Raw genomic sequence first — 15,764 nt, 5'->3', positions numbered from 1 at the left:
GATTAAGATTTCTGAAACAGTCACTTAGTGCCGCTAAATGACTGAAGCAGTGGTTGGGTGAGCCGCTGACCCAGCAACAGTGTGTTTCATCTTCCCACACTGAACATCTACTCACAGTAATGTAGGCTGACATACTGTATACACTCACACTGAATGGGTGTGTGTGTGCATAGCAGAGAGAGGTCCGAGTCATTACAGACTGTGCTTTTATTGCTGTTGCATGTCAAAATTTCTTCAGTAAAAAGGGCTTATGTTTCACAGGAATTGTTCTAAGATGACTGAGACAAAAACAAGGGTCATAATAGACTAAAAGCCAATTAGCAGCGTTTGTCAGATTTAAAAAAGCTCTGGCAACCAGCACTTTGATATGTGTGTTTTCTAAGTAACACGAGGAGCTCCCAAGAGGGCAAATCTGTGCCCAAACTGCAGGAGCAACGGCCAAAAAAAAAGAGAGAAAGGTACTTATATCAAAGGAAACAGTTGAGATCGTGTTCCAACATCGTCACAGAATAAAGAGAGTTGACAAAGTGCAAATTGGCACGCAACCCACCTTTTATTATTTTGTCTGCCCCCTATATTATTTACATCCCATACAAGTAGGCTGAGGTGTCTACAAGGGAGCTCAATGGGAATTTAATTGCAGGGTTGTAAGTGTAATCTGTGGACATAATAGCAGATTGTTTTAATGGGCAATTACATTAAAAAAATAAATAAATAAAAAAACAGGAAAAACACCAGACACCTAAGGGCCATATGTTCGCCTCTGCCTGGAAGTCTCTCTAAAAAAAACACACACATAAGTCAACAGATAGTTTCCAGATTAATCCCTGTGACATCGTTTAGTACCAGACCGAACCCCACGTGGGGAGCCTGCATAAATTGCATCCTGTTGCAGGTGATTGGACAACATATCGATGACTGGCAGGAGGATGGAGCGCAGCCGGGACACTTTCTCCTCTCTATTGGATGTCTTTAATGGTCGCTCCTCCTTCAGACCACACACCATTGGCTTTGGGGGCGTCGCAGAGGAGCCGGGAAGTTGTAGTTCTTTATAGTAGACGCACATCTGTAGTGCTTATTATCGACTAATATGAATTAAACTACACGTCCCGACGTTACGGTACAGGCTCCTGTAATTGTTGTGAATATGTAATTGCGCTCGTACGACTGGTTGCTTCTAAATTTGGCTTCGCAGGGACAGGCTGCTACAGTCGGTGAGGTGGTCGCTCCGCCGGTGCAGCTGAGATGTGAACATTAACGGAGGCTGTAGGAAATTAACCGATAAATGCGTGACGACGGAACGCCGTGGAGAAGCTCATTCGCGGACAAGCGGGGTCATGATGTGCCAGAAGCTGATGTTTTGTAGGGAAAACCAGAGAAAATAAACGAGTCATTGTTAGTTACAGGGGAAATATTCAGCTTTGTGCGCGTAGTCTAACGCGCCGGAGACACTGGAAGAAGACTGAGGCAACTCCTGCGTTGATTTCTACACTGAATGGACGTTTGAAATACTGTTTTTAAGAATGACGGCCAGCCAAAGGTCCGAGGATGTTCTCACTCTGCACGGTGCCTGCACATAGCCCGCTAACCAGCCACTGAGTGACCTTTTTACGCACGGGAAAGATCCGTGCCCACACATTCTGTTTTCGTGTTTAGGTGGATGAACTTTTCCAAACATTTTTAATGATTAGAGATCTGAGCAAGATGTACCCCCCGGCACGGCATCCGGTAAGTAGAAAGCAGTATCAGCCAAGCAGTGTGTCAAAACAGCGCAGATTAACAGCCGCGCGCCTGATGCGTAATCAGTTTAGATCAAGTTTCCGTGCCACCGCGCGCTCGCACGGACAATTGCGCTCATTGACAAACTGCTGCAGTGTGTGTCTGTGAGTGTGCGTGGGCTAACGAGTGAGAGACTGAGTGAAAGCAAAAGGCCATCCGAATGACAGAGACCTATTGTAAATCGACAGTCTTGCCTCTGTGTGTGTGTCGTGACACTGAACTTTGGTGGCTCAGTTCTTCCTCTCTTCCTTCACACGCTGTTTGGTTTGGGTTGAGGTTCCTCATCAGCCGGGACAGCCGTTCAAGTTCACTGTCACCGAGTCCTGCGACCGGATCAAGGAGGAGTTCCAGTTCCTCCAAGCCCAGTATCACAGGTAAGTGTTTGGATGGAAGTATAATATTTATGCTGTATAGAAACATCAACTCAGCGCCCAAATAGTGACAGAATACCAATGAAGTCTTCTGTATTATTCTGGGTTCATTTTAGAAACTAGAAAAAAAGTCATTTCTGATGACTTATTTCTGACCCACCAGTCATGTTTGAGTCATGCAGTATGACCAACATTTTTGGGAAAATGTATGATGCAATTAAATGAAATGCAAAAAGAGAAACCAATTTTTTGCTCAGGATTTGATTAAGGAATAAACATGCTTACTTTGAGACAAATATCCATTTTGCAAAATAGAGCTAACATGCTGTTAGTCTTTGTCTCAGGTCCATCTATCACACAGGTAAACCTGACCTTGGTATGCACGTCTCTCTCTGCAGGTGCAAGTGGTGTGAAATACTTTTTAGCCGACATGATGAAGTGTGAAATATATTGCTCGGGGCAGAACCGTGAGCATGATAGCAATGCATAATAATCACCCACCACTGGCCCCCTCGTAATTATTGTCCAATCACCTGGTGAGATGAACCGGCGGTCCAGTTTGTTGGCCAATCCTGGGGCTGAACAGCTGAACCAAGCCTAGTATCTGCTGCATGTGTAAATGTGTAATGCTGCGGCAGCCCAGATCAAACTGCTCCACACCAGTGAAATCCTAACTGCAGGAGGACACTGTTGATTTGTTAAAAAAAAGGGAGGGAAATGGATGAGAAACACATGCTGAATATAGATCATGGGACTAAAAGATTATTTCCTTTGGAGATGTTTTCTTATTTTTGGTTTTTAGAAGAAAAGTTATGACACTTTATTTGAGCTGAAAACATTTGTCCAAAGTAATGATCCAACCTCCTGTTACACTGAATGGCATTTTAAATATCTAAAAAGCGTATCTTAGCTCTTGTGTCTCCAAAATTGGTGTTTTTCACCTTTTAACTTAATCTGAAGGACTGTATGACTCATCTGTTGGCTGAAAAAATTGTCCATCCAAGTTGTTGTATCAGATATTAAGAGTTTTTATCAGAAAGTGCCAAAATCCTTTAGTTTATTGCAATATTTACATTTCAGTAAAATGTGAAAATATCTTCATTTGTTCATATGTGGCATGTCAGCATCCCAACTTTATTTTGATGACATTGTCCCCCTGACAATTATCTTGTAAAATACACTCACAAAAGCATGTAGCAGTAATAAGTGGAGTGGAAGCTTTCCAGTAACAGGCGATATTTGAAAAGCGTTTAGCTTTAGTGTAACCACAGTTGTGATATGGATCCTCATTATATGGTTGTTTTTTTGTTGATGGTGCAGTTTGGGCATCCACTCACACTGTAAGAATATATGATGAGGTTTGTGTGGTCGTCTATTGATCCATTAATTACTGCACTGTACCTGCTGAGTAAGTGTCTGTGTCTGCAAGGGAAGCTGGTGCGATCCCGGCGATCTTTCTTCAGTCTTTATTGCTGTCAAATTTAGAAATGTTAATTTAAACTAACAGGATGTAGTCACTTTAGTCCCAGTTTGTAAAAGTCTGCTGGAAATGAGGCTCACATTTGCTTCTGTGAATTTTTTTTAATGTGACAAAACATGTAAGGTTATGATCATGACATACACTAACAAAACGTTTTTCCTCCTGCCTCACAGTCTGAAAATGGAGTGTGAGAAACTGGCCAGTGAGAAAACGGAGATGCAGAGACACTATGTCATGGTGAGTCTCATTGACTACGTGTGTGTGTGTGTGTGTGTGTGTGCACGCGGACATGCATGAATGCATTTTTATGTGTGCAAAAAGAGGAACAGAGAGGGCACATTTGTTTTACCTCGCTTTGATTTTTGTTTTTTCAGTACTACGAAATGTCGTATGGACTCAACATCGAGATGCACAAACAGGTAGGAGACGTTTTTCACTCATTATGCAAACAAATATGTTGGGGAAAAAAAGTCAAATTGATGCAAAAAGCACTGTTGTAGGAGTCAGGGGCATACAGATGGAAAATAAGATCAATCTGACTATGTAGTTCCAAATTTTGATTTAGAAATCTGTGATTCTGTAGACACCGATCCTCAGTAATGTATTTTTATGCTGGCCAACATTTTGACAAACCTGGAGATAATCAATTTATCACTAGGTAGGAAGGTTAATTCTAGATAGGCCAAGTGGCATTTTTAAATCCTTTCCCATAGTGTTATTTCCAATACAAACCGGTACAAACTGTTGATTTTTTAAAATCCTACAAGAAAACAGCAGTTTTAATTGTTTTTATCTCCTTATAGTGATGACCTGTTTGCCTTTTCTTGGCCTACAAACTCTATTCTGTTGTTTTTCTGGTGTTAAAGGAAAATCAGCCCAGAATGTATATTAAAGATGTTATTATATTTTCTACTGATATATTTACACGGTAAAATAAAAGCAATGCTTCATCTTCACTATGTTGGGTTGCCTTGTGAGCCTCAGTTGTAATTCCACATGTGAATAATGATTTCATCAGTTTAATTGAACGAGAAAATGGCCTGAAAAATGACTCGAGTGAATGAGGATTTGGCCTTTAACGAGCCTTTACATTACCGCTGCCTTTTTTAAACACGGGGAGGTCATTAGCATAAATGTCTGTGTTAACCACACATCAACTGCCAGGCTAAATGGGCCACAGCTAACCAGCTACACATTCATTTCCAGAGAAATGGTGTGTGCAGTGTGTGTGTGTGTGCAGTGTGTGTGTGTGTGTGTGTGTGTGTGTGTGTGTGTATGTGTGTTCAAGTATGAGAGGAGCTGATAAATGCTTGGCCTTTGTCTTGCTTGTGTGTATGTGTTTTTCTGTTTGTGTGTAGCCTATCTATACTGCATGTTTACTTTGCTGTATGTGTGTGTGTGTGTGTGTGTGTGTGTGTGTGTGTGTGTGTGGTGGGGTGTCTGTATAACAGCCCGTATGTATACAGTACATGTTTATTTAGTGTGTGTGTGTGTGTGCTCATATATTGTAGACGTTTACTTGTGGGTGTTTGTTGGTTGTTGTGTTATTTTCTGTTGTAGCGTGTGTGTGTGTGTGTGTGTGTTTGTTGCCGTGTGTGAATGTTGCACACTCACGCGGACTAATCAGGCCTGTCTGATGAAATATGGGTTGTCCGCTATAAATCCTGCTGTCTGCTGTTTGTGTTTGTGTGTGTTTATATGGGCAACAGAGAAAAAATAAAAAGAGGTTAAATGTGGCCTGTGGCTCTGTGTCGTTCCCAATGATTTCTGTCAGAAGACAGTTTTGGAGAGTGAATCCCTAATATCTGCCAGCAGTCTGTCTGCGCATGTTACCGTGTGTGTGTGTGTGTGTGTTTGTATGTGTGTGTGTGTGTGTGAGTTTTGGAAGCGAATGATTTTGCAGGTTGTGTTTGTGTGTGCTCGTATGCCAGTGTGCCTGGGTGTTAATGTGTGTTTTCTGTCCATTGATATGATGATACGACATGTGTGGCTCATTGAGTGGATGCCGAGATTGAAGGGGGGGGCTGGTGGTAGTGGTGGTGGGGATGTCGAGCTTCAGTCCCATTAAGGCAGTCGGCCTCCGCTACGAAGTAAATTGCTAATATTGCTTGTTTAGCATTTTCTGAGGGTAATAGGCCCATTGATTTTTGGCTCTGCTCTCTTTTTTATTCACATAGAAGGGCTCTCCCTGGGCTCTGGTGCCTGGGGAGTGAAATGTACCAGCACTCGTTAAAGAAAAATTGACTTGTAGACGGAGGACAGGGCAGGGAGGCGGGGAAGGGGTGTGGAGAGAGGAGGGGTACGAGGGGTTTAGAGCATGGGACTGTGCTGCGAGAGGACAGCTAATCAATTGCAAATTAGCGAGGCTGAAAGAGAAATAAAGTGAGCGAAGGATGGGGAGAAAAGGGAAGGAGGAGGGAGGAGAAAGTGGCGAAAGAAGGAAGTAATAGGGGTGGGTGAAAAAATCGATTCACATAAGAATCTCGATTCTTATCTCCTACGATTCTGAATCGATTCACAAATGTCAAAAATGGATTTTCTAAATGTTAGTTAATAACGTGATGTTGACGGAACAAAAAAGGCAGAAATCAGTTGCGAGGGCAGTGCAGCACCCAGGCAGTCTGCATCGTGCACACGCTAGAGTTATTTTGTAGTTAATCTTCAAAAAAGGCAGTGAGCGGTTGCAAGCATTTTTTGATATGACGACTAAATGATTATCTTTGTTAGACGAACATGAAGTATATCGTGAACTTTTGTACGCTGTCACTCAGAGACTTATGTTAGCGGAGCGGAGCAGCAAACTCCAGGAGTAGCAAATGAGACTGGCTGACCAACACAAACTGCAGCATTAAAGGTGCAGTGTGTAGAATTTAGTGGCATCTAGCAGAACGGACTTGGCAGAACTAGAATATAATATTCATAAGTATGTTTTAATTAGTGTACCTTAATCACCTGAAAATAAGAATCGTTGTGTTTTCGTTACATTAGAATGAGCCCTTTATATCCACATAGGGAGCAGGTCTTCTTCCATGGAGCCTGCCGTGTTGCACGGCCATGTTTCTACAGTAGCCCAGAGAGGACAAACCAAACACTGGTTCCATAGAGGGCCTTTTGTGTTTTTTGTGAGTTTCACGGCCATCGTACGTTCTTCTACATGCTTGGAAGGGAAGTGGGGGTTGCAATCTTCAACCTCGCCACTAGATGTTACACACTGCACCTTTAAACACCAACTCTGAGGTGAAGAAAATAACCCAGTGCTCAGTCTGTTTCACCCCAAGTGGGTAGCTCTGGGCCTGAAAAGTGAAGCCAATACGGAAGTGTCTTAAATCTGCATTCTTTCTAATGGCCAGCAGGGGGCAACTCCATTGGTCGCAAAAAGAAGTGCGATTGAAGTCTATGATAAAATTATCCTACCTCTCATTTGCTTTATTACCTCAGTAAACAGTTTCCTAATGAGTTTATGGTCTCAGTCGTTAGTTTTAAGTCTTCTTCAATACAGCATGATGTTCATTTTGTAAATTATGGTCCCAGTTAGAATAAAATAGACAATAAAATGTGATTGACAAGTCGCTACTATGGCAACAACGTTGGTTACGTTACATATCGTAACCCCAGATTAGAATAGGATATGGGCATAGCCGTTGCTATTTCAGTGTGTTTCAGTGTGTTTTCAGTTCATGAAAGTTAATTGTAACACTTTGGTCGCCTAAATAAGTCTTGTTCAGTGTTCAACTGTATTGAAAGACCCTTTAAGGAGTCAGCTGTTCAGTTTTTCTGGTAAGTACTTTTTGTTTTAAGCCTGTTTTTCACAAGCCAAAATTAGCATTAGCATTAGCATTATCACAGTTAACCATAGACTGTATATGCACTGTGCTAACCAAGCTAGCAGCTAGCAGCTAGTGTTAGGGTAAGCTCCACCCTCTCAAACAAATATGGTCACTTCTGGCTCCAAAAATCCATGATGATGACAATCAAAATGCCAAACTTGAGGCTTCAAAATGGGAGTCCACAAACCAGTGGGTTTTTAAAGTCTATGGTTTCACCTCAAAAACCCTGCACCCGCTCTGCGTCTTGTGAAATGATGGCTTTCCCTGGAACAGTGCAGTGGAACGGTTTCAATGGACTAGAACACCAGTGAATGGTTTGGTACCCAGTTTAGTGGAGCAACAGACTGAAAATAGTGCCGCCTTTTCTGTTCATTCAGTTGAGAATTGGTTTTGAATCGAGAATTGATTCTGAATCGAATCAGACACCAAGAATTGGAATCGATTTGAATCCTTATATTCCCAAAGACTCACACCCCTACGAAGTAATAAGACGTTTTGATATTGAAGACTGGCAGTTTTCAACAAGGTCAGACAACTCATTTTACTGCAGTGGAAAGGGCGCCATTTGTTTCTTTTAGATTTGGTCACGTAATGTTTTATCCGCCATTTTAATATTTGGACTCACTTCTAGAAAATGTTCTTAGAACAAGATGAAAAACATATTATAACCTTTAAATCACAGCAAATAACTTCTGTGTCGATACTGGATATTTGGGGTTGATGCCGATACCAGTATTAGAGTACAAAAAAATCTGATATCGATATATTGGTCGATAATCTTATATATACAGAATATATACATAAATGCACATTTTTTGCAATGATCCCTCAAATGTACTTGTGACAAAAATATGTAATGGAGGCATGATATTTTACAGTTTAGCAATAAACTTTATTGTATAAAATGACATCAGTGCACTGAAACAGTAAACTTCACTGGGAATTTAATAATTATAAATAACTATAAATAAAAAAAAACACTAAACAGAAAAACATATGTATGTATAAATTAAACTGGGATTAAGAAAAAGGGTCAAATATACATAAAATGCTGCCTATATATAAAAAATATGATATAAATATAAAATATTGGCGCATATCAGACAACATACATGCCAATGTGATATATCTATGATAGGCCAATATTGGCTTATAATGTCGGCTGACCAATATATCGGTCAGGCTCTAGTTTGAAGAAATTTTTCAATATTTTAAAACAGTAAAATCTGTAGCAAAAATTTCCTCATTATTTCATTTTTACTTTAAACTTCACTCCTGTTAAATAACAGGAGGGTGAAAATGGTGACAGACTGGATAAAACTGTACAAAATTCTCTGGTTCCAGCCTCTAAAATGATTATAATATAATATGAATTCATATTTTTTAACTCTCACTGATAGTAAACTAAACATCTTTGGATTGTTGACCGTTGGCTGAGACAAAAGAAGACATTTGGGCTTTGGGAAACAGTGATCAACATTTTCTGACATTTTATAGACGAGACGGATCAATCGGTAATGAAAATAATCGTTAGTTGCAGCAGAAATGTTGCAAATCATGTTCTCATTGCAAATGAGGTGAAACGGCCTGCAAACATAGGGTCTTGGTTCTGGTCACAAGTAGACATTACTTTGTTTTAGAGGGATCAGAAGCCAAAAAGATCAGGAACCACTGTATTTGATCATGTTTTCATACTGTATATGTCAATATGTCAATACTTAATGTACTCTTGTTAATAGTCTATGAGGGCACTGTAACACCACTTCTTATCTGGAGGAAGAGAGATTTTAAACTTTTTAAAGGATGACAAAAATACTCATATAAACAAAAAACAGAATCTTAACATTCATTTTGCAGTTTGACATGAGCTGATAGTGCCCTTTGTTTGTCCTCTCTGTCTCTCCCTACCTATCTAGCTGTGTCTTTCACACACCCACTCAAACACACATGCAGGCTCAAGGGAATACAGCCTTTATATGGTGGGGTCCATTAGGTGTATTAGCTGGTGGTGAAAAGTGGTGCTGATGTGGTGCTTACAAAGCTCCACGGGGGAGACGGACATTTGATCTTCTATCTGACCCAATCTGACTCCAGGGCTCCTGCCTGATCTAATTTCTTTGTTGTTAGGAGTTAAAGTGGGACTATTTGAACTGTTTTTTTTTATCTTTTATTTTTTCAGGCAGCATCTTTGGTGATAAGTGGTTATTGCTGGGGGTGTTTTTGTGCTGCACAAGCCATTCCTGTTATCCCATAGAGACTACACTACTGTAACCCAACAAGCTAAAAGATCACAAGAAGGCGCTGTCAGGGAGATAATGAAAGTATATTCAGTGGCAAATTCTGCCTTTTTGCTTTTCATAAAAGTCAAAACTCAAGCAGTTCACACCATTTATTGCATGTTGTTGATCTGATCACAAGGGGAAAACCATAAAGTAAGAAGTTCAATACAGCACATTGCCTCTCAAAGCCACTGCTTACTTATTTTTCTACTTGTTTTTTTACTGGAGGAACATTTCTCCAGTGACTCATACACAGGAGAAATTCAGCACACATGATCTTGCCTCTGAGGTTACTGGGCTTTATGTGACCACAGAGTCCTTTTAATCTAGCAATAAGCTGCTTCATGGATCGACCTGGTTTGAATCCTAACCTTAGTGGACTCTCTGGTCAGTCGTTTCTTATTATTTATTCACTGTCAAGACGGGGACAGGTCCAGGTCAAAGTCGAGGCCTGCTCGCTGCAGAAATAAATTCTCTGGGTTTGCACAAACCGCAGGACAAAAAAAAACAAAAAAACAAGCCTTGGTTTTGCTTTGGTCTCTGTGGTGTCAACAGACGTGTTGGCCAAACAGGCTGACATCCCTGCACTCCAGCTGACAGTCACAGTTGTCTGCCACTGATGTAAAATGTCACCTGAAATTGGTTGTGTTGCCTCGTGGAAAAGCATCTCCATTTCCTTTTATGCTCCAGCGCTTTTGTTTCCATTTCTGTGCTAACATCTCAGGGTCAACTCTTGAAAATAAATCGATTGGAGGTTCATGTTGTGGAGTTGTTAGTGGAGATCTGCATCCTTACAACTGATCTTGCAGGTTCAAAATAACATTTTTTGATTTAATGCTGCTGCATTTTGTCTTTCAGTCTTTCAAAACAACTGTTGTTGTTTTTAAAGGACCATACCAGTAATTTTTTATGTTCTAAATATAATATATTTTTATATGACTGCAAATTAATCAATTGTGTTTTAGATTTTTGGATGAGTTATTCTTTATCTTCCAGACAGCCACTGGTTTTCATTCATTTCTCTATGATATGGAAATCTCAACTCTTGACACTTGTTTGACTTGTGTGATCTGTCACAGTGATCAATTGGTTTGAAAAGTCACTGCATTACCACACAGTGAAATTGCAATAAAACTGAGAAAAATAAGTGGATTACACAACTTAAGCAAGTTTCAGGAGTCTCCTATTTGGTTTTCATACTGTGAGGACGTGAATGCTGCCTAAAATTGCCTAAAATTGTACAGAAAAAGGATTATCAAAAATATAAAACGTGGATGATTTATAATAATGAAGCTAAAACCTGCAAAAACACCAACATGACCCTTACAGTTGTGCTTTTTTTTTGTTAACCAACTTCAAGATCTTGAAAGGTTATGTCTCTTTGTTTGTAGCAATGCTTTGCAGCCCTCTTCGTTTCTAGCCAATGTGGTGACGTCTTATACAGTCTGTAGCTCTCTGATATCCATCCTCTGTCTCCTTGAACATCCATTCACTCTGCCAGGCCAGAGGAAAGTCGCTTCTTATAGAAAGGATTGGTGTTAGCTTAAACGAACGATCATCAGTTCATTTCCTAGCTGTAAAATACTGAGTGTTGTAAGGGATCAAGACATACCTCCTTTCCCACAACACCTAACATTATGGTGCCTTTGAACACTTAAACCCAAACCAACTGCTTCAGTGGAGTTTCTCTGGGGCTAATATGTACCGGGCAGCTCCCCGGTGTGTCTGAATGTGAAGCAGAACTGAACTGAAAAAGGGCATGTGTGCACAGCAAGAGTTCCCTGGATAAACGTTAAATATAAAATGAAAATGTCAGTGTTTTAGGTTGTGTGTGGGAGTGTGTGCGGCTGCAGTGTTGCCTTTTCTAGCAGGTAAGTTGAACTGGAACCTCCTTGCTTTGATTTCAACATCTTGCTCGACTCTAAATGGCTTGTTAGACATCCTGTTACATCCTTTTACAAAAAAAAAACACTTTGAAGTTCTCTCATTGTCCCTCATGTCCTAAAAGGTGACCACTTCTAGATGATATAAGAAAAAATATCATCTGAAAGACTTTTGATGTCAAAGATGTTTTATGTTTAGAGTGTGAGATTGTGTCGTTTAAGTGAATGATCAAGCGTGAACGCTGAATGAATTGATGTGCTCGGTGGAGCCTTGAGTATGTTACCCCTCAAATTTCTGGTAATTACTGTGTTTGGCTCAGATTGAGGCAGTTGTTTAGTTTTTCCTGCATGTGTTGTCTGGCCTTACCTGACAGCAGCTCTTTCCTGCTGCTCTTACATGTAACTCACCAAAACTTCACCTGAGCTGGTGCTGCTTCTATAGCACACATCCTCCGCCTCAGTGCAGGGAAAATCAGACATGTAAAAGTCAACTGTCTGCCCCAAACTGCTCCAGTATTAGAAATATTGATAAAAATAAGCTTTTTTTGTATATATCACCATTTAAATGCAGCTAAAAGTGCTTTTCATAAAATATTTTTTTACATTCAGTATAAACTTTGTAAAAAACATATTATTTGCTGCATGTTGTTTAAAACCTTTTCTTTTGAATGCATAGTAGAGCTACAACTATTAGTCTACTGATTAGTTGATTAGTTGAAATAAGCATAACAAAATGTTATTTATTGTAAACAGGGATTTATTCTTTAAGATCCCCTCCAGACATGTATTAAGACATATAAAAATTGACACAAAAAAGGTATAATTACCACTTTAAAATTCTTAAAATGGCATGGCCGCCTTCTCCCTCATTAAAAATGCCAGAATTTATGAATATGCAAATATTTTTGATTTCAAAAGTTTAACTGCTGGGCACAAGATGTCTCCTACTTCACTGTAAAGTCTCAGTGTTTGTGCACTAGAAGCTTCAAGTTTCCACATCACACTTGTGTTATTTGAATACTGGACCATGATTTATTCAAACTACAGTGGGTATTTTCAAATCACGCTCATAGGTCCATCCCTTAACATCAGATTTTCAATGAGCACAAAGAAAAGGTGAGAACAGCCTTCTAGTGTCAAACTCCAACTGATGGAACAAGAAGAAAAACATATTCTTTAGCGGATGGGAACTTTAAACTCGGTAAACACAGAGACTGAAAGTTTCACTCATAATGTTTCAATCTCAAAAAACATTTCTGGTTAAATTGCATCATATGGATTAAGGTCAAGTGAACAGAAATATTGTTTTGATCTGTAGTTCATGCAAACCGCTGCAAAAATTCACTTCAAAATCTTCAGTTCCAGTCACAAAATATAGTAGACACTGAGATAAGACCTTGGGTGATGCAGATCCTGACATTTGAGACATTTGCCAAAATATCAGCGGCGGCACTATCAGTTAACCTCAGAAATAATATTGCTAGAGAGTTTCCTTCAGGTATTGATGGCAAAGTCTTCTTCACAAATCAGAGCGAAGACTTTATTTTATGTAGTTGTTCATACTTACTCTTACAAATAAAGAAGGTGATGTTCATCCCTGTGTGCCCGTGTGAGAGTGTGTTTTTGGTGTGAGTCTGTGTCTTTTGTCTGTGTTTGTGTTTATTTGTGCTTTGGATTCGAGTTGCACTTAACACTCCCTTTGGGACAGTGGATCAGGCAATTTCCTGTTAAAAAAAAACATCCTACCTGATGGGGGGGAGAGAGAGAGTGCTGTATAATCTTTAAAAGCCAACCCTTGGGTTCAGTAAAAACATCTGATGAATACAGAGAAGGCTGTGGAGGTGTGTATCTGCTTGTGTGTGTGTGTGTGTGTGTTTGTGTACATGGCTGTGTTTATGTGTGTGTGTGCTGTTTGTGCTTCTGTGTGAAGGGTTTGTATCAGTGTGTGTCTGTAGGTTTGCACTCATGGCCTCAGGGGACTTCTGTTAGCGCTGATACCAGAGCAAAGTTCACCTCTGTCAAGGTCACATACATGAATCAAGTGCTTGGCAAGGTTAGAGATGAAGCTTCTTCTGCATTTAGTTTTTATTGGACTTGGAGGTATTATCTTTTTTTTTTCTTCAGTTGGCTCTTAAATTAGCCGATTAAGTAGAAAAAAAATCACGTAGGTTAAGTTTTCTTTCAGCACTCTCCTTCAAATTCTCAAGAAGGCCAAATCCTGCCTTTTTATTTACAAATGGTCCATTCGGCTGAGTTTGATTGATGTTTAGAGAGTGAAGCAGTAGAATAACGTTTGGCCAGAAATAAAATCTCACAAATACAGTTTTAAAAAGTCACAAATCTTGTCGTCTAGTCATGTACTTCTCATCAAAATAGATTATAATAGATAATAAAATGTGTCTGTTTATGACTTGAGTGTTTATTGACTGACTGGCGACTGTTTATTATGTGATGAAATGGTTTTCTTATTTATTGTGCGAGTTGCCACTTAATATCACTATTCTTATGTGAATTGTTTAGAGAGCAGGTGCACAGTAAGTCTTTGATATTTGCAGCATTTTTGAGTAATTTAATAATATCACATTTGCTTTTAATTTATATGATAGTAGAAAAACCCTACTAATCATCTGAAAAAACTTATCTCTTTTAGAAACCTGCACATTTAACTGGGAATCAATGGAAGTTGCATCTGTGGTGTTTGTGCTGCTCTGTGTGTATCGATACATACAGTAGATCACCAACATTGCAAGCAACCACCTCTAGGATTTCAAGGGCATGTGGTCATTTTACCTGAAAACAAATAAGGTTTTCTTTGTTTCCTCGAGAAAGGCACATATTAAAGCTTCATCCCTCCTCCGCCCTTTTGCCTCCATGAAGCCTTTCACGGACCAAATACAACATAATGATGAGTATTAATACAAGTGACAACAGGCTGGCTGTAACCAGCTCTGCTGCTATGAGTATTTATGAATGTGCTGACATGTGATCGCAAATGAGATGTGTCTTATTCTGATTGAAAGTGCGTGTGTGTACACAAAACAAGTTTATGCATGTCTAAAAAATGTCGACTGGAGTTTGAGTATCTTAATCCGGATCACGATAAATATCACGTTTATCACGGACATAAAGCATTTATAACTCACTCCCTGCTTGACACGTTGTAACCAGCCTTTTTTTTTTTTAATTTCTGTTCAAATACCTGCTCTACAACCTCTTGAGAGCACTCTTTGAGATTTGTTTTTTCAGTTTTGGTGACATTGGTACTAAGTGCTCATTGCTGTGGTACCTGTGCACTGCATTTCTTAGAGTTCATCTGTAAATCAAACAGTGTGGGTGGCACTTTGATGTCTTTTTCTCCTCTCACATTTTTCTGCAGATGTTTTGAGTTTCTGTCATTTTATTGCTCTTTTCATGGTCATTTACTGCTCTTATGTCATCCTAGTTATTCTTCTTTTCATCAAAACACTTATATGAACAGCCTTAAATGTAAAATGCAAGATTTCCTGCGAGCCTGAAGATTTTTTCCCAGGGACAGATGTAAAAGCTTTCAGTAGCAGAGTACACATCAGTTACTATTACGGATATTTATGTGAAATTATGTCAGCTGTTACTTAAACCTAAGACAGTTGTAGGTTGTGTGCAGAGGATGACTGTCTTGTCGGTGGGTGACTTTGAAGTTGATTGTGTTTTCTGCGCCCACCTCTCTGTCTTGCAGGCGGAGATCGTCAAACGGCTGAACGCAATCTGCGCCCAAGTCATTCCTTTCCTCTCTCAAGAGGTAAGACCCAAATGCCTGTCACTGTGAGTTAAGAAGGAGGCGGGTGAGAGAGAGAGAGAGAGAGAGAGAGAGAGAGAGAGAGAGAGGAACCGTAGAAGGAGGAGAAGTATGTGGTGGATTGTGAGGCAAAACAGACAGATATGGACACACACATGCATGCACACACACACACACACACACACACACACTCACACACAGCTTATCCTGGGCTAATCCTCCCTGCTCGGGATAGGCAGATATGCTCTGAACTTATTAAATGTCTCCCACTAACATATGCAGGAGCCAGCGGCTGAGTGTGTGTGTGAGGAAATTCTTTTGTGTTTGAGTTGATTTTGTGTGTATATATTTGTCCACCTGCATACACATA

The 15,764-nt window shown here is 39.9% G+C and overlaps 1 protein-coding gene across 4 annotated transcripts in view; it reads left to right on the top strand.

The window, feature by feature from the left end:
• The first annotated feature begins 1,021 nt into the window (after window positions 1-1,021).
• LOC121903727 (transducin-like enhancer protein 4) overlaps window positions 1,022-15,764 on the top strand; it is a 36,687-nt gene continuing 21,944 nt past the window's right edge. For 2 of the 4 annotated variants that reach the window (XM_042421051.1, XM_042421050.1), the window contains exons 1-5: window positions 1,022-1,728; window positions 2,056-2,153; window positions 3,804-3,867; window positions 4,005-4,049; window positions 15,335-15,397. In XM_042421051.1, coding sequence (XP_042276985.1) covers window positions 1,684-1,728; window positions 2,056-2,153; window positions 3,804-3,867; window positions 4,005-4,049; window positions 15,335-15,397 — 315 coding nt within the window. In that variant the 5' untranslated portion in view covers window positions 1,022-1,683. Of the gene's footprint in view, window positions 1,729-2,055; window positions 2,154-3,803; window positions 3,868-4,004; window positions 4,050-7,346; window positions 7,408-15,334; window positions 15,398-15,764 lie in introns of those variants that run through there. The other 2 variants (XM_042421052.1, XM_042421053.1) reach the window with 2 other exon arrangements.

The sequence above is a fragment of the Thunnus maccoyii genome, chromosome 9, assembly GCF_910596095.1.
Source record: "Thunnus maccoyii chromosome 9, fThuMac1.1, whole genome shotgun sequence".
NCBI lineage: Eukaryota > Metazoa > Chordata > Actinopteri > Scombriformes > Scombridae > Thunnus > Thunnus maccoyii.
This window is presented reverse-complemented; position numbering and strand designations above follow the sequence as displayed.